Here is a 20,275-nt window from a genome sequence, read left to right as displayed (position 1 = left end):
TACCACAGAAACAGGCAGACAAAAACATGGCTACCACAGGAAGAGAATGGGTCCACGGTGTGATCAAAACAAAAGAAACAAAATAGCAAATCTGGGAAAAGTGTAATTATTAAATGAAACATTTGACACAATGCCAAATTCTTATTGTGAAATAAGCAGACTGCTGTATTCCTGTCACAACATGAGGGACATTAATGAACAAACCGCATCACATTTCTACTTTTGCTCTCCTTGGCTTTTGTTGTTAAAAACATCATCCGTTTATCTTTCTGAAAATAATTTTTGTATTCATTACTGATTAAAGTTGTTTTGACTGCTTTATTTGTATATTGTATGTAAATGCTTTGGGAATGCAAATGCACTTTGAAGAGCACTTGAATCCTAATTGAAAAGGGAGACAGAGTGAGATAAAGATATATATGCCCTTGGCTTGCTCACTGCGGGTCTGAAGACAAAAACATTAAGGCATTAAGGAAGTTTTGCTAATTTACTCAACAGGGACTCTCAGACAATTAAGACAGTACAGTATGATGTTCTGCATAGATGCTCTGAAACAATGTGGGATATGAATAAAAGACTTAAGCAGATATAGAGCAGGGCAGAGACAGAGTGAGATCTACAGAAAGTGAAACAGTAATAGAGATATTGAAAGGTGTATAAACAGAGTGAGAAAAACATTGAGAGATATAGAGTGGTGTAGTGAAAGAGCAAGATATAGTGATTGGCAGATATAGAGAGGTGAAGAGACCGAAAAACATCTGGGGGAGTTATGCATCTGTAACAGCAAAATTCATATGAACCAATTACTGCTATATTCTGTACAATATAAACATTTTTATGTACATTAATGTCTTGTTGAACGTTTATTTCTGTCAGGTTCACTCCCGTTAAAAATGATTGACAATTAGCATACATATTTGATTGGCGGTATGGTTCTGTTATGAACAAAAAAATGCAGCGATAACCCCCTTAGGGTTAACTGAACAAGCAGATGCCATTATTTCTTAATGACATTTAAGTATAACGAATAATGTAAAGTAATTGAGACTGTAAAAAGGAATAACAACAGTCGAGTCCCAATTGAAAATGTGAAGTGGAGCTGGGGATGGAGGAGGGTAATTTGCTCCTGAGCAACACAATAAGCTGCTGTTAGCTGAATAAAACTTAAATGGAAGCTGTGATTGCAACATATTTCTATAGGAAGAAGAGGATCAGCTGATGCGGGCTTGACTCACGTGACCTGCCAGAACTAATGCTATACTGTACGCTTGATTTCATGAAAGTTTTTCTTATTCTATTTTATATGATTGTGTGTTATTTTATGATGTTTTGTATATTGTTATTGTTGGCAATATTATTGGCAAGCAACATGGTCCCTGCTTATAGTTAACATGGGCAAATATTTAATTGTGATGCGCATCTCATCCCACACCATTGGCTATGGACATGAATAATACTTTACATTGTGTGGCTTGTTGTTCATTTTCCAAGAGACTTAATGATTTTCAGCTGGTAATAAATCCCGCATATTTACATTGGAGGATGAACCCAAGCCGTTTGTAGTGAGTAGAATATATCCCTTATGATAATAACCACGGTTAAAAAACTAGTTTAACCCAAAAAAACATGGTATCTGTAGTAAAATCTTGGTTAGCATACAATAACCATGCTTTTGAAAACCACGAAAAAAACATAGTTAAAACAATGTAAACAATGTAAAAAAACTGCTTCAATAAATGTTTTAAGGTTTATGAGTCAATTAAACTTAAATTTTATTGAACTGAGATTGAACAGCTAATTTGACTCAATTAAAAAATGTAAGGCAGCTGAAATTACAGTAACTTTTTTACAGCGTTGTCACTATGGTAAAACTGTGATTTGACCAACAGTAATCAATGTACCAAAAAACCATGGGAACTACACTTTAACCACGCAAAAAAACATGGTTAATTTCTGTTAAGGTGAACCATTTTTACCACCCAGAACATCAGAGGAATTACACAGCAACACCCTAGCAACCACACAGAATGCCTAGCAACACACTAAACAGCCAAGCATCCATCCGAAACAGCCCACTGGTGGTGACTTTATTTTTTTTGCACTTTTTATATAAATGCTTTGCTAACTTATAATATTTACATCAAGCATTTGGCAGATGCTTTCATGTGAGTCCATTCAGTGTTGGTTTTCTCTTTGCTTGCGTTGCATGACAATCAAACCCATGACCTTTGCGTCCAAGTGCTACTAACAAAATAAACAAAATTATCTTGTATAAGAAAATTCTTAATAAAAGAGACACTTACAGAGAGAGAAACACAGTGATATTACGTCGTTCTGGATAGCAACTCACTCAAATCCGTTTTCTTCTGCATTTCTATACTCTTGTTCCTCTGACCAGCCTTCCTCTCATCCCTCCAGCTCTCTCGTTCGCTCTCCAAACACAGACAAGTCATTCTTTATACACACACATGCACACAGGCCTAGAGACTCTCTGACTCACAAACTGTGAAACACAGTAATAAGGTTGTGGGGGTGGGATGCGGCTAAGGATGGGCAGTAAAAAATGACCAGGCCCGAACTGTGACCTTTCCAAGCTCTCCAACCGTTGGCGATCAATACGCTCATAGTGTCAACCGCACACACGCGCGTGCGATCCCACGGGAGCATTTAGCATGTTAGCACACTATCACTTGTGTGAGAGTGAGCAGGTGAGATCTGGGGTGAGCGTGGGTGCTGGTGCAAGTCGGGTGGGAAGACACAGAGACAACTGGTCCGAATTTTGGATCGATGTGATGTGAGAAATCCACATCTGAGGCGCTGCCATGTTCTCTTGACACACACACAAGTGGAGAAAACACGGAGGGTAGAACTGACTGTTAACACTGAGCAACAGTGCCCACCACACATACACACGTTTGTTTTCCATCATGCTGTTTTAGAGTATCTATTGCTATAACATTGAGCTAATGATACATTTTATCCCACAGCTCTGAATTTATCCTTGACAGCAACCTTTTGGACTTTTTTTATTTTCATTAAAAGCCATATTTAGTAAGTGGTTACGAAGCAGTTTTCCTCCAAGGATGGTTGGCACACATTTGCTTCCCACAACGTAGGCGAAACAAGATTAACGTACACACACAAGCTCAAAAAATGTTCCACAGCTGAATGTGAGAGATCTCTGAGCCGGATCTGACTGTTAACACTGAGCAACAGTGCCCACCACACACATAACACACTCAAACAGACACATGCAAACACCGCACCGGTGCCAAAACGTGCACAACAGGAAATATTTCAGCCTTCAATACAAGGAGGAGCAGAGAATTCGAAAACTAGTACTAACACGTTTTTTCAAAACGTGTCAGAAGACAGCCAACGCTGTGACTCAGGCTAAAGGATGGAGGGAGAATAAAAAACGGGGAGATCAAGAAACACAGAGGAGAAAATCTCACTGGTGCACTGAAGTCTAATGAAATAGCAAATTAGAAATGTATCCAGAGCGATAGCAACGGACGTCGGATGGAGAGATAAAGCCAATAAAACTAGATAGGAGGTTAGAGGAAAAACCAACGGCACGAGAGAGAAAGAGAGAGAGGCTGTTGAAAACTCACCCTTGTGTGAGAATGGTCCTCCTCAGGTTAACACAATCCCTGCTCTGTGGAGCCATTCTGAACAGAGCCTGTTTGGAGCACCGTGCACTGTCTACAGAATACCAATCACACACCGGCAACACACACACACACACACACACACACACACACACACACACAAACAGTCTGTCAAAGGCATACTCTTTCAGAAACAGTGTTTCAAAGGCAAGACATCGCTGCACAATAGCATGGTTCATTGTTCATTAAGCATGAATGGAGCAAATAATGGAATATGTGTCACAGACACAAATACACACCCTGAGACGCAGTTCCAATGATGACCCCAATGATGGGGGGCCAGAGGCTAATCTCAGGAATTGAAGATGAGTAGATCTGGTAAAGTCCCTTCTGTGCGCCTCCTCTTCTCCTCCTGCGTTTCCTCCTCGCACGCTCACGCGATCTTGACCGTCGAGTATCAAGAGGCTATGCAATCTTTCTTTTCCACCCTCAGATCTTTCCTTCTTTGCTTCGGTTTCTGTTTTAAGTACCTCACAATGTTCATAGCTGTAATTCCAAAGCACAGCAGAACAAACTGCATTCACTGACTCCAGACCCCCTCCCCTCCTCATGTGCTCTCTCTCTCTCTCGCTCGCTTAGCTCATTGTATCCCCATACCTCCTCTGCTCTCCTTCCAATCCAATCAGTTCCTTGTCTCTCTCTCTCTCTCTCTCTCTCTACTCCTTCTAACACCCCTTTTTCTCCTCTCTCTCTCCTCATTTTTCAAAGACCAATATTAGCCCTCACCGCTGAGATTACCATCTTCTCAGATTAAAAAAACACAAACAGATTTTTTGACGTGCTTTGAAGACACTCGTTCATCACAGTGCGGACACATACTAGTAGCACAATGTATATTTTGTAATATACAGAACAGGGTCCTACAGGTTGTCCAGCTGACACACACAGCATGATGGAGAAGAAAAGCACAACAGGTTTGTGTTATATTCAATGTATTCTTTTCAAACCAGCATACTTGCAAAGCGGAATTAAATAACTGCATTTATAGGGGCTTTGTGATATCAGTAAACTTGTGTTTAAGGGTTAATACGATTTCAGTAAACTTGTTTTTAAGAGCAATGTGATTTCAGTTAACTTAACAAATACAATAGTTTAACATTTTACATTTATATTGTTAAGTTAAAAGGATAGTTCAACCGAACAGCACCGGCACCCATTCACCTCTATTGTATGGACACAAAACCTGAAAAAAAAGGTGAATGGGTGTTCTACAGAAGAAAGTTATACAGGTTTGAAATGACCAGAGGGTGAGTAAATGATGACAGAATTTAAGTTCACCCAAAAATTATCATTTTAAATTTTTTCTCTTATTTATTATGAATCTCTTGATTTAGAGGTACTCAAATGACAGTTCTGACACAAGTATAGGCTACACATAATTATCTGCCACGCATATTTTACAACGTTCCCTGTGTGCTATGTGTTTTTTTTTAAATATTTATCATTTACTTGCACTCTTGTCATTTCAAACCTGTATGGCTTTCTTTCTCCTGCAGAACACAATATATTTCTGAAGAATGTTGGTAACCGTAACCGAACCCCCATTGGCACCCATTGTATAGACCACTGAGACATTTCTCAAAATATCTTCTTTTGTGTTCAACAGAATAAATACTCACATACAGGTTTTGAATGACATGAGGGTAAATAAAAGACGACAGATATTCTTTTATTTGGGTTGAACTATCACTTTAAGGGTTGTCATGTGCACCTGTTGTTAAGCAGGAGTTCCCATCACTGCAGCCCTGTTTGTCTACACACAGGAGAGTCATCGCTCTGCCTTTCCCTGAAATGGCTAAATATGCATTCAACAGCTATCTCTCCACCTCTCCTCTGCTCTTCAGCCGCAACAACGCACGTCTCCTTTGAAATCTTCAATACGCATCTTGCCTTGACATGATGGATATTTTAAACCCTACGTTGTATACCTGTAACCGGTGACAAATTCATACAGCTAACCCTCATTTCCATAGGACTTCCTTGTTATTCTTTACAAAGACAACCAGAAACCCAAGGGTACAAGGCTGAGAGAGAGAGCGCGAGAGAGGGAGCTACTGGATGGGAGGGGAAGGTGGGACAGAGGCGGAAAGGCGGGCAGAAAAGCGAAAGGAAGAGGAATGATCGAGTGAACATGAAGAGGGATGAGGAAGCATGGTAGGGATAGGGAAAAAGAGGGAATGGGAAAAGAGAGAAAGAGTGGGAGAGAGAGCATTGACATTCATCCTGTGCACCGTGCCTCACTGCTGGAATAATGATTAGCTACTCAGTATTCCAGTCACACAACCTCGACAATAAATGGGGGGCAGAGGGGGAACCGGCGAGCGAGATGGTGTAACAGTGAAACGTGAGGGGCCGGCAGACAGAGAACGTGCTTGCGAGAGAATGGGAGACAAATAGACCCGACTGGACCGGAGAAACAAACCTTTTAACAGGACGCTGTACACACATAGTCCAATTTCAAAAATACACACGAGCATGAATGATACACACAACTCCATCGGCATGTGTAATCCATCTCTTTTCCAAACAAACATGTAGGCCAAGGCATAATTTCTACACACAAACAAGCTCATAATAATAATAAGCCTACTATGAATGTATACTGCAGCAATGTCCTCTCCACACACACACACACTGCGGTACGGATATAGCACACACACATACACAGAGGGGCAACACACAAGGGGAACACTCTGTCAAAGTCATAGTAGGTACAGCTACCTCAGCAAAGAGAGACGGACGCAGAGAGGGGAGGAAAATAAAGGATATCCGTAAGGACTCACACACACCACACAGAAACACAATACATAGTGAATTACAAAAGTTATGGTTTGATGAGATTTTTGGTGTTTGAATGCTTGTATAAGGTAATAGCTTGGAGATGGGAAGATGAAATGGAATGATGGTCAGATGTGTGTTATATCGTCACTCAGGGCACTGTTTGTACTCACTGGTATATTGTAAGGTCAGGTTTCAGCCCATCGCTGAATATTCAGCCTCATGGCTTTTCCTCGTGAGCAGATATTTATAGAATGAACAAGGTTTAAAAAGAAAACTCTGCAGGGAAGAATAAAGGTGACCACTGTTTTTGTCCTAAAGGAAAACTGTGTTTTTGTCTTAAAAACTGAACAATGTATGTGTATATAATTACACATGGATTCAAAGCAGCTTTACAAATAAAAATGCTATACAAACACACTGTGAGGGAAATAACAGCAAGTTTTTAGAAATGAAGAAACAAGACGACGTGCGAATACTAGCTGATAGGGAAACTTTTTGACTCCAAGATAAATGTCCATATCAACCTGAATTCACCCCACATATATTTTTAAGAAAAACTTGTCTCTGCATGAAAAATCCAAAACTAAAATATGGGCAAAACCAACCACTGGGTTTAAATTAACTTATGTGAGTTGTTTTAACCAATGGTTAGGAAACAACCCAGCAAACAATTGGCTTTGGACACATTTTAAAAACCAACCTAACATTTTCATTTATTAGACATCTGAATTGGAAACAATTTGGTGTGCCACAACATACAGTGATTGTCAATAACAGTGACATTATAAAACATGATTTTTAACTATATCATGTTAGTTCTACACATATCATAATATTGTAATTATTCAGAACTTGGAATAGTTCATCCAAAAATAAAAATTCTGCCATCATTTACTCTCTCTCAAGTTGTTCCACATCTGTATAAATGTCCTTGTTTGTTGAACACAAAATATATTTTAAAGAATATAGGAAAGCAAATAGTTCTTGGGCACTTCCAAACTAATGCCATTATAATTATCCCTACTAATGTAGTCAATGGTGGCCAAGAACTGTTTGGTTACAAGCATTCTTCCAAATATCTTTCTGACTTCATCACAAGAAAGAAATTTATACATATTTGAAAGTAAATGTTGACGGAATTGTTATGTGTGAGTGAACTTTCTCTCAAAAACAATATTTTTGATTAATTTAACTAATAGCATCATTTATTTCCTTTTAAAATCATTAAAAGACATCATAATAATATCATTATTGTAAAAATATTGACCACAAAAGTCTTGTAGAGAAATAATCACATCGTGACAGCTGCACTTACCATATATTGCTAGAATTTATTTGATAATGTTTTTTCATAACATAACGCAGGGTCTCAAGAGACAATTAAGATGTCAAAAATGAAGGTAGAATCGATCACAATCGTGTACTGATTTTCTCGTTTATTTGTCTCCCAAAGCAGCTCAACAGCTACAAGGAAAACCCTTGGTGCATCTCAAATTGTCCATTTACATGAAGGTCACACAGTAATTGCTAGTCAAAGTCTGTAAATTAATGAGCTGGGGAAGATATGATTGTGTGATTGTTTGGGAATTTAGTGCAGGGTTGGTGTTTTGCTATCAATGTCTATCATCTATGGGACTAATCATAATGATGTAGTAGCCGTGTGGGGGAGGAGTTGAATGGGACCTGAGCAAATAGAGAGCAAGAGCCGAGCGCAGGCTAACAGTATGAAGTCCAGTAATGACCCATTTCTCTTTGTATCTCCCAATGAACAGAGATAATGGAGCTCAACTTAAACCCAATTCAAGTTTTGAAAATTCATTGGGAGATTTGTAGGGTCTGGTTCCACTGCAGTCATCACTTACACCTAAATCTGAAAGATCATTTATTTATGTCTTGAGTTCACTGAAAAGCTTTTAATGTCAGAACAAAAGATCACATAATTTTTTTGTCTAAAGGGGTCATGCAATGAAACACGACTAGTGTGATATCACAATATATGGTTGTAATAAAATGACTATAATAGAAGTGGTTAGTAAATATCTTAGGGGTTGTAATAAAATGGTGCCGACTAAGTACGAAGTACATCCATCCATTTATACGCATGCATGCGCAGCAGATGGGAACTGCACAGTCATGCAAAAAAGTACATGTTGATGCATTTCAAAGGTCAATTTTGTGAACTCTAAACTTTTTTAGGTTTTCAGCTTTCCTGTAGCTCAGTGGTAAGAGCATTGCGTTAAAAGCATTGCGTTAACAACGCATGGTTGTAGGTTCGATCCCAGGGGATTGCAGATACCAATGTAAAATGTATAGGATAATGCAATGTAATTCGCTTTGGATAAAAGCGTCTGCCAAATGCTTAATGTACGTAAAGGGAAACGCAGAAAATACAAGTATTGTGCAATCCCACTTTGTACGAAACAGCTTTAAAATAACAAAAGTAATAATAACTGTGAGCACATTGGAATTTATGATGTGTAAAATTAGACAAAAGTCTAGTGCGATCTTGGCATTACCCATAGTAAAATCAGAACAATGGGTCTTTGCATAAGTCAAAAAGGCACAATGTCCTGTTAAATTTGTAAGGGCGGGAAAGACTTCTTTAAGCAGTAACCTAGATTTACAAAAGCCAAACCATTTTCAAAAAACTGTTAAGTCAAAGCAATCAGTACCAACCCAACAGGCTCAAGCTTTTTATTAAAATTAAACACCACAACTTATCGGCTACCTTTTGTTTTCAAGGCAGATAAAACACTTGAAATCAAAGCTAAAATCAAAGCGTACATACAGTGGCAAATTTAAATATAAAAACACATATGTTTTAGCTTTTTCTTTTCTCCAGGTTAAAGTCGCTGAATCACTGTGTATTTATTATTGCAAAGGCAATAATATATCCTACTCATTAAAGAGCCATCTTTCAAGAAAACATGTGCAATGCTGAATCTGCCTTCACTCCACCCAAAAAGCAGAATTAAATTAGGATTCATATTTTATTTACATTCGCACCTCTCCAACCTTGAATCTACCTCTTGCATTAATCTGACTTTACCCTCTACACAGTTTCCTCTAAGATAACTTCAATTGTATGAGGAAGATCTTGACCTGCCACCACAGAGATGTTTGGAACAGTCATAGAGGGCACTGAAATGCCTGGCACGGTGATGGTGGGCATACCGATGTTAGGATGAAGAAAGACCACAGATGAGCTGCCATCTTCTGACAAAAACATGCCCTCCTGGACCACAGGCACACCGGATGCGGAAGAGGGTGGAGAGGAAGAGGCAGACTCCTGTACTAAGAGGATAGTTTGTACGGCTGCATCATCATCCAGAACGTTTGGTGCGTTGGGGTCAGTGGGGTCGTTGGCGTGGAGACGCATGTGTTTGTCAAGGTTGGGTCGTGAACGAAAGGCAGTGGGGCAGCGAGGGCAGGCGTATGGCCGCTCACCGCTATGCACGCGGGCGTGCTCTGTTAGCCTCGCTGCTACGCTGAAGCTTTTACCGCACACCCAGCATGCGAAAGGCCGCTCGCCGCTATGAATGCGCTCGTGATCCTGCAGGTGTGGAAGCTGCCGGAAACGCTTCCTACAATGAGAGCACTAAAAGAGGAGAAAATTAGGAAGGATTGAATATTTAAATCTTTATTAGGCAGGCCATTCCACCAATATGCAATATTTAAAAAATTATTTCTAAAGGAAATCATGTTTTGATTTAATGAGCGTAAAATAATATTTATTAAGAAACTATGAATGTTGTACCTCAAAGGGCCGTTCGTTGGTGTGCGTCCTCATATGAACAGCGAAGGTGGATGCGTAGGCAAACTCCTTCCCACAGAACTCACAGGAGAAACGGCGCGGGGCGTTTCTTTTGCCCAGTGCACCGCGGCAGTGCGCCAAAAGATGTTCCCCCAACGCAGAGCTGGAAGCGAATCGTCGTCTGCACGGGGTAAGTGGACAACGCAGTGGCGTCTGACCCGTGTGAGAGAGCCGGTGCAGGTCGAGACCATCCTGTGTGACACAGCGGTGACCGCACATATCGCACTCCAGTTGACCCCCGACCTTCCCTCTTCCCTGTCCCTTATACCTGCGGCGTACCGTGGGCTCTCCAGTGCATCGCTGCATGTGCGTGTCCAGCACTGTCTGATTGAGGAACTGAGAGCCGCAGGTAGGACACGTCTTCGGTTCTTTATCTACAGAAAAAAGATCGATAGCAGTGTTTTGGGAACATGATACTTGACACCCAAATGCATGAAACAGGAGAGAGTGGGGTAAGTGTCAGCCACTTATTCTAGGATTTGTTTTGGTCATTAAATACAAATAAAATATTTTCATTTCAGCAGAAATCCTAAAAAGTAATTAAACTTCTAGATATCCCACAGCATTTAGCTACTTTTAAACTGTTGTGGCTGATTTATTTTTATTAAAGGTAAATATATTTTGTTCATCGGATGTCAGTTGTGTAAGGTGAAATAAGGTTTGTGAGAAATGTTGTGCACAACAATGCATTACTGTGACTATAAAACATATTATTTTAGGTACAGCGGTCTCATATTTGGAAATGTTTTGATATTTGTGCTGGGGACATTAGGGCGGATTTTGTTACACAGATCTGGCAACCCTGCATTATTATGCATTATCTCTAATGCACTTATTTACAAGAATAGAAAGGGAGAGGTATACAGACAATCTCTGCCTTGCTATGAATTAACAGGACATCGGAGACACTCATGTTTATGCACACATTCATCCACACACACAAAACACATCATTGGCTTCTTATCAAGCGAGAAAAACCAACACGTTTGTTCCTACTCTAGCAAGAGAGATGGGAACAGAGAGTGCAACACAAACACGAATACACAAAAGCCAGATGCCACTTGTTTACGGTGAACTAATCAGAGAGAGGAACGCTGATAAACAGACATTTCACAGAACGCACAGCACAGGCGCGGAAACAAAAACAGCCCTTTATGGGGGTCACGGGTGATGTGACTGCGCGGCTGATGTTTAGATGCAGAGCGTTTTATTAAGCATTCACACTGCTTGTCTGTGACTCAGCAACACTGACCTTTACAGGCTTTTAAAAGCTTCTGCTAACAAACCCTGTTCTCTCTTATTTACACCTATAAAAAAATCTATTCGGGTCCTTTCAATCTCTGTTTTGGTGAGGAAGAGCTACGACTCTGGACTGATCTGTGCTAGAAGCTCAGATCGGAGGTGATAGTGATCAGCAGCTGATCTTATCAATATACACACACAACCCATCCTGATCGATGTGACCTCTGACCTCATCGATTTATTTGAGCCGTTCAATAAAAGCTCGTCCGTCTGACAGTTCTGTCAGTGTGTGTGTGGCCTGATACACAATCATTAACGCAGATGGTGGACGCTGGGGAAACTAAATGGACCACTTAATAAAGATCTGTGTTTGTGTACATATGCATGAGTGTGCTGTGCGCAGGTTCCAAAATTAACTCCACTCACCTGCCAGCGGCGATGGAGGGGAGACATTTACTGACTAACTTTTACTGACTTTTTCAAAATGTATATTTACTTTGCCCTAGTGACAAATCAATTATTTAGCTGCTACTTTGCAGCAAACAGCAAAGGCCATCATTTCAATCGTGATTACATAAATGAGCCAGTGAAACCAAAGCGTTTGTGCCAAAGTAATTAATTCATTAATTTGCTTTAGTGGATTACAGCCAGGAATTTTCTGCCACATTTCAGTGGATGTGCTAACAAAAGAACACACAATTAGTTTTTCCTCTGTAGGCTGTTCTTTTCATACACGGTATCTCTTTGATTACATCAGATTAAATCAGCAATTGCATTTTGTAGCACGTATTTATTCTGTAATTCCTAGTACAAGCCAGCTGGAGAGTAGCTATTTTACTGACTTACCAACGCCAACTTATATCTGCATTTCGTACTTGGCGAGTGTTAATTTTGGACTGTGTGCAAGACGGTAAGCATGTTTCCGAAAGGACAAAGGGCTAAATGTGGGATTGCTCAAACTGACCTTGGTGGATGAGAGAGTGGAGGTCCAGCTCCTTGCGGCGTTTGAATGCCTCCCCGCACTCCTCGCAGGGGAAGGGGTGGCTGGTGTGTAGAAGCCTGGAAGAGCAGAAAACAGAAAGAGGGTGAATATGAACAGCTGTGATCCCGGAGGCGATCCCTACATACAAATTTGCTACAATCTCAGATGGATTAATCATGCACTCACATAGAGAACACTTATAAAGCATCTGTAAATACAGCATCTCTTCATTAAAAATATGCGAGCAGGTGAGTGGCAGCCTCTCTCTCATGTTTTAAGGCGTACTCACATGGGATTAAAATCACCAGCGTCCTCTGTAATTATTACTGACATCAGTAATTACTGCTCATATTTACTTCGCAGTCTCTCATGAACGTGTCATGTTAAACCAGTAACCTCACTAAAATGACTTGGGGAAACGTGTATTTCCCAATAAAATTACTGACAATTAACATGAGCTTATTAGTTATAAACAAATGAACAGTTTATCTGCATTCTGTTTTCATTAGCCGTATCAGTGCTCAAGAAGAAAACAAGAACCTCAGCAGATGATATGGAGATAACAGCTCTGTACAAATGCAACACTGATATGTTTTACTCCTATACACAACTGAACAGCAGGAGAAATACAGTAATGAAAGCCCTTGTGAATAGGGTTTTGAATTATCAGACAAATATTATGATGGTGAATAATGCAGTAACTATGTAGACCTGCAGTTCTGGTTGTTGAACAGATCTGAGCCTAAATCAGGTGATAGAGAACTATATATTCTGTTTTAGTGGGCATGCAGACGACAGCTATCACACTGAAAATAACCAATCAAAGAAAAAGTAGAGCAGTTTGACCGTTTGTTATTGCAGAAACAACATTGTTAATTCAATGTAAGGGGAAACGCAATGATAGATATAGCTCATTTGAAGGTAATAAAAATATAAAGCTTCATTGTGTAAGGTCTATCTATGCACCTCTGAAGACATATGTATATTATCTGTCAAAAGATCCTCCAAAAAAACCTTTAAGAAAGAGTTTTATAAATGCCTTTATTCTAATGCCTAAAATACTTGGAATGTTTGTGGAAATGCATTTAGGTCAGCTTAAAAGAGTTCATTCGATGTGGGATGTCATAGGAAGCATGTTACATTGTCTAGAGTCTGAATACACTGGTTTTCATTCACTTTTTTCTCATGCTAGTGAATTGTAACCTTTAGTACGTAATGAATAGTGAATGAGTGTACGAGTCATCGTTTTTGGACACAGTGTATGCATGAATGCGCAAAAATCATGTGTCAGAATGTTCTCTTGTTCGCCTCGTCAGTTCAGCGTGGCAACGAGAGTTCTGACAGATGTGAGCAGAGGCAAAATTATCAGTTTGCCCTCATCTCCTTCCACACTGACAGCTACTCCCAGCTGTTGCTTCACAAAGTCTCTCAGTATCATTTTGAACCTCACGTCACTACATTACGCCGGATATTGATACACTTCCTGAACAAATGGATCACATGTCAACACTTGCTAAACGTCAGTGCAAACAAATCCTAAGAGACATTGCAACATGACAAGTTCTCACCGCATGTACCTTTCCATCTCAGCTGACAGTAAAACAAAACATCAGTCATCCTTGTGACCATGCCTGAACGAATCAAATCAAATAAATGAAAATAAAAGCCAAGGAGAATGCTCAAATGCCCACCTGTGACTCATCAGTTGGGACTCAGACTTAAAGCTGGCTGGGCACTCAGGACAGGTGTGCAGACGCCCGTCGCCCAGGGTTAGCATTCTACCTCTTCTCCTGCCTCTGACCCTGTTTTCCGGGGCTCCCGCCTGGTGAACCAGCATATGGCGTTTGAGCGAGGTTGACTGGAAGAACCTCTTATTGCAGAGGGAGCAGCTGTACAGACGGGATCCTCCATGTGTCAGGTTGTGACGCAGCAGACTGGCAGGAGAAGGGAAGCTCTTATTGCAGACTTTGCAATTGAAGAGTTTCTTGCCCGTGTGTTGGGACACGTGCTCGCGCAACAGGCTGCGGCGCGTGAAGCCCTCCCCGCAATGGGGGCACTTGTGAGGCAGAGCGGTGCGAGACCAGTCCCTACTCAGTTGGGCAGGGGCCTCGATGGTAGCATCTGCCGTTGCTGATAAGAGAAATATTTTGTTAATGTAGAAGGAAATTAATACATAAATTTATATCCCCAGATTGTTAAATTACTTTTGCGACTGCCAACTGCAGGACAAAGCAAGCTGCAAATAATAAGCTGCAGGCTATTTTGTTGTGTTGTGCACCCCTCTGGGCCACTCTATGACGACCTTGTATAGTTCACCCAAAGAAATATTTTTTGTCCTGGTTAATCCTGGTAACCGACAACTATTCATCTCTACAACTATTAATTTTGCTACATTTAATATAAGTTACAGTAAAGAAAGTATTTTTCTCATGGTTACTTAAATTTTTACTTGAGCCCCTTGACTTTCAACCGCCAAGAACCATAATAACAAAGTGCCATTATCAGTTAGTTAAACGCCTCGCCTCACTTTTTAACATCATTAAAATGCACGAATCACATCTTGGGGAATGGCTGAGCCTGTAGGATATCCTACTTAGTTAAGTCTCTAAGGAATTCATTGCAGCTAATCAGTGTTGTTGCACTCAGTCTGACCTGGTTGTTTGGGGAGCATGCCATCCTTGCATTTCGCAATTGAGGAGACCGTTGAAGTTGGGTAGAGCTTGCAAGTTTCCCCAGCAGTGGGTGATTGTCCTGCAAGTGGGTTCTTGCGATGCTCCCGGCGATGGTACAAGAACTGTGTAGTGCTCATGAATTCAGCCCCGCAATCCGTGCAAGTGTGCAACGCCGGGATCAGACCATGCTCGACCTTGCGGTGATTTGCCAACTCCTGTTCGCTAGTAAGACAGGATCCACACTGATGGCAGAGGAACTTCTGTCCTTCAGTGTCCGAGGAGGAAGTCAGCACAGGTTCCTCTTTTGCATTACTTTCCGCCTCTCCCTCATTCTCTTCAACCACAGATTTGTCTGTCTCGACTGTATTTTCCAACTCCATTGCTTCACAAACCTGTCCTTCAATCTGAACAGCGACCTCCAATCCTTCTTCCTCATTTACCCCTGCGCCCTCTTCCACCAGCTCCATGATCTTCTCCACCATGACTTCGCCACCCTGCTCTTTCATAGTGACTTCAAAAACAGGTTCCTGCTCACTTTGCAGAACCTCCTCTCCTCTTATCTCATTACCGTCAAGCTCTACCTCCACGTGTGCAGCAGGGGTGTCATTTATAGCCTGTTCCAGAGTGGTCACCTCCATTAGACTCTGTCCTTCGCCGGCCGTTGCTAAAAGCAAGAGTCCCTCACCTGAGGCATCCAGGAAGGCTGTGGAGAGCTGTGGGATGGTCGGTGGGACTTCTTTGGGTTCGTTCTCCACCTCTGTGCGATGCTGTTTGCGGTGATAGAGGAACAGCGTGGTGTTGATGAAGCCCTCCCCGCACACAGTGCAGCAATGGATGGCATCCTTTAAGCTATGTTGAACCCTACGGTGAGTCACAAGCTCTGAAACCTGACTAAAGCTCTGGCCGCACTCCACGCAGAGCAGGTTGGAAGGGGGCTTGTCCTTCTTTTGCCGTCTGCGTCTTGGTGGGCTCTGGTCTGCGGGCATGTGCACTACGGAGGTTTTGTTCTGATGTGCTGGGGTCTCTGGAGGTTCCCTGGGTTCACTGTTGCTCGGTAATCCCTGCTGGGAGACCTCAGGTTCCGCGACTCCTTCAGAAACCTCTCCTATTGCAACACACTGTTGGGAATTGTTTACTTCAGCTTGCTCTTCTTTCACAACCATCTGTCCATCTGCAGGTTGTTCCTGGCCACTCTCCTGATATTCTTGTTGGACTTCTCCAGGACCAGGTCCCGTCTCGAGGCAACAGCCCGTCTTTCGGTGCTGTTGCCAGAGTGACAGAGCGTCAAAGAGAACTTCGCAGTCGGCACACTGGTACAGAACACGTGGAGCATCACCAGGAGAAATCTTCTTCTGTCCCAGTAGAGAAGACAGATCCACTGTCGTCTGCATCTGGATCTCAGAAACAGACTGCACTGCCATCTAGTGAGAGGTAAGAATACAAACACAAATAACCTGAAGACACATAATAGCAACAGCTGTAAGGGTTTGTTGGTCAATGCCCACATCAATCAGCAGATAAACATTTCCTATAATGATAATCATTAGTTAATCTTTTTTTCAGAAACGATTCTCCTGGAGAGAACATATTTGATTTTGTACAACTGTATTCAGGGTTCCCCTCTGACTAATGAATTTCCATGACTGTTAGCATCAATCGTGATTAATGGATAGAAATGTTTTAATTTAATTTTAATGGTGACGATAGTGAGCGCCAAAACACACTCAAGCCGTTAACTCACGTCACACTCAATAAATTAGCTTCTACCAAGGGCATGGTGGTGTGGTTCACTTTACAGTCATCTGACATAACAGTCTACAACATCCTATTAAACTAATATGGCATAAACCGTTCACGTTGGCCATGTGATCTTTTTTAAATAGTCTAAGCACCCACTTAAGCCATCTTAATAAGAGCGTATAAAGAGCAGAGCAGACATCTCAGAGGGACAGGCGCTTTGACTGAGGACAGCCACAAACCCAATGGACAGCGCTTATTACAACATTTAATATCAGTGTGGATGGTTCGGACAAGATGACAAGAAATTGAGATATAAAAACAAAGTCAAAGAGACAAAAAGCTCTTTATATCAGAGTCCAAAATTACAGGAACAAGCACGGGTTCCCTCGGGAATTTCAAATAGATTTTTTTTAAACGTCAGTATTCAATATTTGTGAGAAATAGGGTGTGTGCTATTTAGTTGCTAAATTGCTATTTAGCAATATACAGTTAACAGTTTAAACTAAAATATATAAAACTAAATAATAAATGATAAAAAATTATATTTGAAACAGTATTCTTAAAACCTTAAAGGTAAGTTCACAGTTCACCCAATTATTTACTCACCTTCAGGATTACTCAGCTGAACACAAAGGAAGATATTTGGAAAATTGTCAGTAACCAAACAGATCTCATCCCCATTGACTCCCATGGTAGGGAAAATAAATATTAAAGGAGTCAATGGGGGATGAGATCTGTTGGGTTACTGACATTCTTCCAAATGTCTTCCTCTATGTTTAGCAGAACAAAGAAATGTATACAGGTTTGGACCAATCTGAGGGCGAGTATTATAAGATTTTTTGTAAACTATAACCTTTAATGTGAAGTAATAGTTCTATAAGTGGCTTTGTACGTGACAATGCAATGTTCTCAGTTGATTCACTTGGTTTTAATGGAGATTTACAGCTTGCTTAAATTGCAGCTGTGACTAATAACTAGATTGAAGAGCGCTACTCCAATCATTATAAAAACAGTAAAGTATTGGCTGTTTTCATAACAACTGGAATAGAAAGTACATCAACATCAGAGCGTGAAAGACAGAATCTCAAGTGCCTCATTTCCCCCCTGTGGTGAGAGGCAAATTAGGAGTTGTACCAAAAAAACCTATCCTCAAAATTACCCATTTCCATTTAACTCCACTATTCACGATTACTGGGAGCTGCTCTTCAAACTCTTTAGTGTATTTTGGATAATTATAGTTAGGAGTTCAAGGGGAATCAGAGCATAAGAAAACATTTTTACAGATTTTTATTTTAGACTGAATATGTGAATGGACCTATTTAGTCATAACACAGAAAAAACACACAAAGGACAATTATTGAATGAATATTAATAAAACATGATTTTCTTTTGTCTAAACCCCTAGGGAAAAGAGACTGTTTGTCATGTGACGTGGCCGTGAGCCTATACCTGTGGAAGACCTGCAGCTGCGGCCGCCGCCTCGACAGGCGTCTCATTGGTCAGCATCTGGGGATTCTCAGCAGTGCAGGTCACCTGATGAGCGAGCACTTCCTCCAGTGTAGGAAACTCCCGATAACAGGGGAAGCACATATACACTGAAGAGGACTCCATGGCTGCAAAGGCACAAAAGAACAAGTTTATGTAAAACACAAATAATACAGTGTAACAAGAAAAACAACGGAGCAAAGGTTATAATGGATAATAAAAACAAAAATGCATAAATAAACATCATCACGTGACTTCAATAACAGCGCCTTCTGTTGATTCAAAACAATGACAGCCCCTACAACTGAAACCGTCTGTATAAAAATTTACTTTCCATTATACATTAAACAAAATTGTTGAAGCATTAGACAGATAGATAGCTATTAGGCATCAACCCAGCCGTTTCCAGATAATACAACACACCGAAAAAGCTATTTGAATGTTGTTAATGGAATTATGTAAAAATCGGACTATAAAAGAATCACAATAATTTTGAAAACGCTTTAAATATAAGAACTAAAACATTAAATTTCATTAATAAGAGTGAATAATGTGTGGCAGATTCACAATGCAGACCTCAGTAAGTGGCGGAAAGCAGGCGAAATGTACTTTACAGTGTTAAAACGAGGGGGCCGAGTGCAACACGATGTATAAACTGTGACTAAACAAACTCTGCATCATTTGTCAGAGAAATCACAGAACTGTCAGTCAAGTTCAACATGACCAATGACAAATATATAATTTAATGACAGCGCAATTAAGCTGTTTAATAGAATATTATATATGTATATTCGTTACATACACCAGCAGATAAACATACTAATGTACTACAACTAACGTACATGACTATTAAGTACCTTCATCTGCTGGTAAACCTGTATGTTATATCCTAAACAAACCGAACAGTCAGTTAGTCAATCAGCTGCAAAGTACTTTATTAGCATGATGTCTTTACATACTGTACAGTCGGTGTCAGTTATCAGCTACAAGTTAACGTTACCCGGCAGGCTAACATCGCAAGTCAACAGCCACAGCCTTTCCTAGCTAACAGGCTCTATTGGCCTACTAGCGCTAGTATAAACTCCCAAAACAACGGCAAACACATGAGATATGTTAAGGGAGTTACGCTAATCTAGTTTAAAAACCGCTGGAAGTACAGCCACTGCGTGTGCTCGGTTGCACTTAAACATTGAAGGTGCAAAGAGCGAGAAGCGCCGAAGAAGGGTTACACGCGCTTCTTCGGTGGTAGTCTGGCGGTTTCGCGCGTTAGTAAACCATGAATGTCTCCCCCAGTCGAGACTCCGACATTCTGCTGTTTATATATGGGAGGCACCTTAGGTAGACGTGCATTAACTACAGTAACGTTAGAGCAGTGGCATAAAATAAACAACTTACCTATAATGGCCTTCTCTTTCGTTTCTGTCAGAAATGCTATTTGGAACGTCTCAACAACACGCGGCGTGATTGGCCCAAAGCACCTTTGAACTCCACCAATAGAATTTCGTATTAGTCGAGCGTACTATTGCGCTACTGGGGCACCGCGGTTCAACAGCAGGTTTTTTTTGAAGAACATTTTAGATGAAGGACTATTGCATTCCCCCATTTTCATTTAGAAAAATACAGTTTAATTAGCATGTATTTGCGTAGTTGACAAATTAATATGTAACTGTTTAACGTGTCGTATGGCATGACAGTGAAAAAAATCGCTTATTTTATGTTATAGGGCAGGCTAAATATGAATAATCTAAAATATTACAAGTAAATAATACAAGTGACATGGCATTTTAATCTAATGAACTACAGCTGCAAATGCGTTAAGAGCAATATAAACAGATTGAAATTTTTAGTATTTCGTACAAATTAGTAAGTTTAAACTTTGAAAACGTTT

General features: G+C 40.6%; 2 protein-coding genes across 7 annotated transcripts in view; both read right to left on the bottom strand.

The window, feature by feature from the left end:
• Nucleotides 1-4,220, bottom strand: part of grik5 (glutamate receptor, ionotropic, kainate 5) — a 54,254-nt gene extending 50,034 nt beyond the window's left edge. For both annotated transcript variants that reach the window (XM_079470394.1, XM_079470395.1), the window contains exons 1-2: nt 3,911-4,220; nt 3,615-3,705 (exon numbers count right to left, since the gene is read on the bottom strand). The gene's annotated coding sequence lies outside the window, so the exon portion shown is untranslated. The remainder of the gene's footprint in view (nt 1-3,614; nt 3,706-3,910) is intronic.
• Nucleotides 4,221-7,875: 3,655 nt separating this feature from the next.
• znf574 (zinc finger protein 574) lies at nt 7,876-19,927 on the bottom strand. Of its 5 annotated transcripts, none has more exons than XM_079469905.1 (7): nt 19,783-19,927; nt 18,352-18,515; nt 15,143-16,583; nt 14,182-14,620; nt 12,473-12,567; nt 10,210-10,640; nt 7,876-10,050 (listed from the first exon to the last, which is right to left on the bottom strand). In XM_079469905.1, the coding sequence occupies exons 2-7, from the start codon at nt 18,511-18,513 to the stop codon at nt 9,505-9,507; spliced, it is 3,114 nt and encodes a 1,037-aa protein (XP_079326031.1). In that variant the 5' UTR covers nt 18,514-18,515; nt 19,783-19,927; the 3' UTR covers nt 7,876-9,504. The 5 variants fall into 5 exon arrangements, with proteins under 5 accessions (XP_079326031.1, XP_079326032.1, XP_079326034.1 ...); XM_079469906.1 differs by lacking the exon at nt 19,783-19,927 and adding an exon at nt 19,245-19,742; XM_079469908.1 differs by lacking the exon at nt 19,783-19,927 and adding an exon at nt 19,347-19,631.
• Between the last annotated feature and the right edge of the window lie 348 nt (nt 19,928-20,275).

This window comes from Barbatula barbatula (genome assembly GCF_947034865.1).
Source record: "Barbatula barbatula genome assembly, chromosome: 12".
In the NCBI taxonomy this organism is placed as follows: Eukaryota; Metazoa; Chordata; class Actinopteri; order Cypriniformes; family Nemacheilidae; genus Barbatula; species Barbatula barbatula.
Note: the sequence above shows the minus strand (reverse complement) of the source record. Positions and strands in the feature narration are given on the sequence as shown.

Coding starts and splice junctions, on each gene's coding strand:
- znf574 (XM_079469905.1), bottom strand. CDS start 18,513: ATGGAGTCCTCTTCAGTGTATATGTGCTTCCCCTGTTATCGGGAGTTT. Junction 12,568..14,181: donor TCCCAACTGATGAGTCACAG/GTGGGCATTTGA, acceptor CTGCTCTTCCAG/GCTTCTACACACCAGCCACC. Junction 10,641..12,472: donor CCACTCTCTCATCCACCAAG/GTCAGTTTGAGC, acceptor TTTTTTCTGTAG/ATAAAGAACCGAAGACGTGT.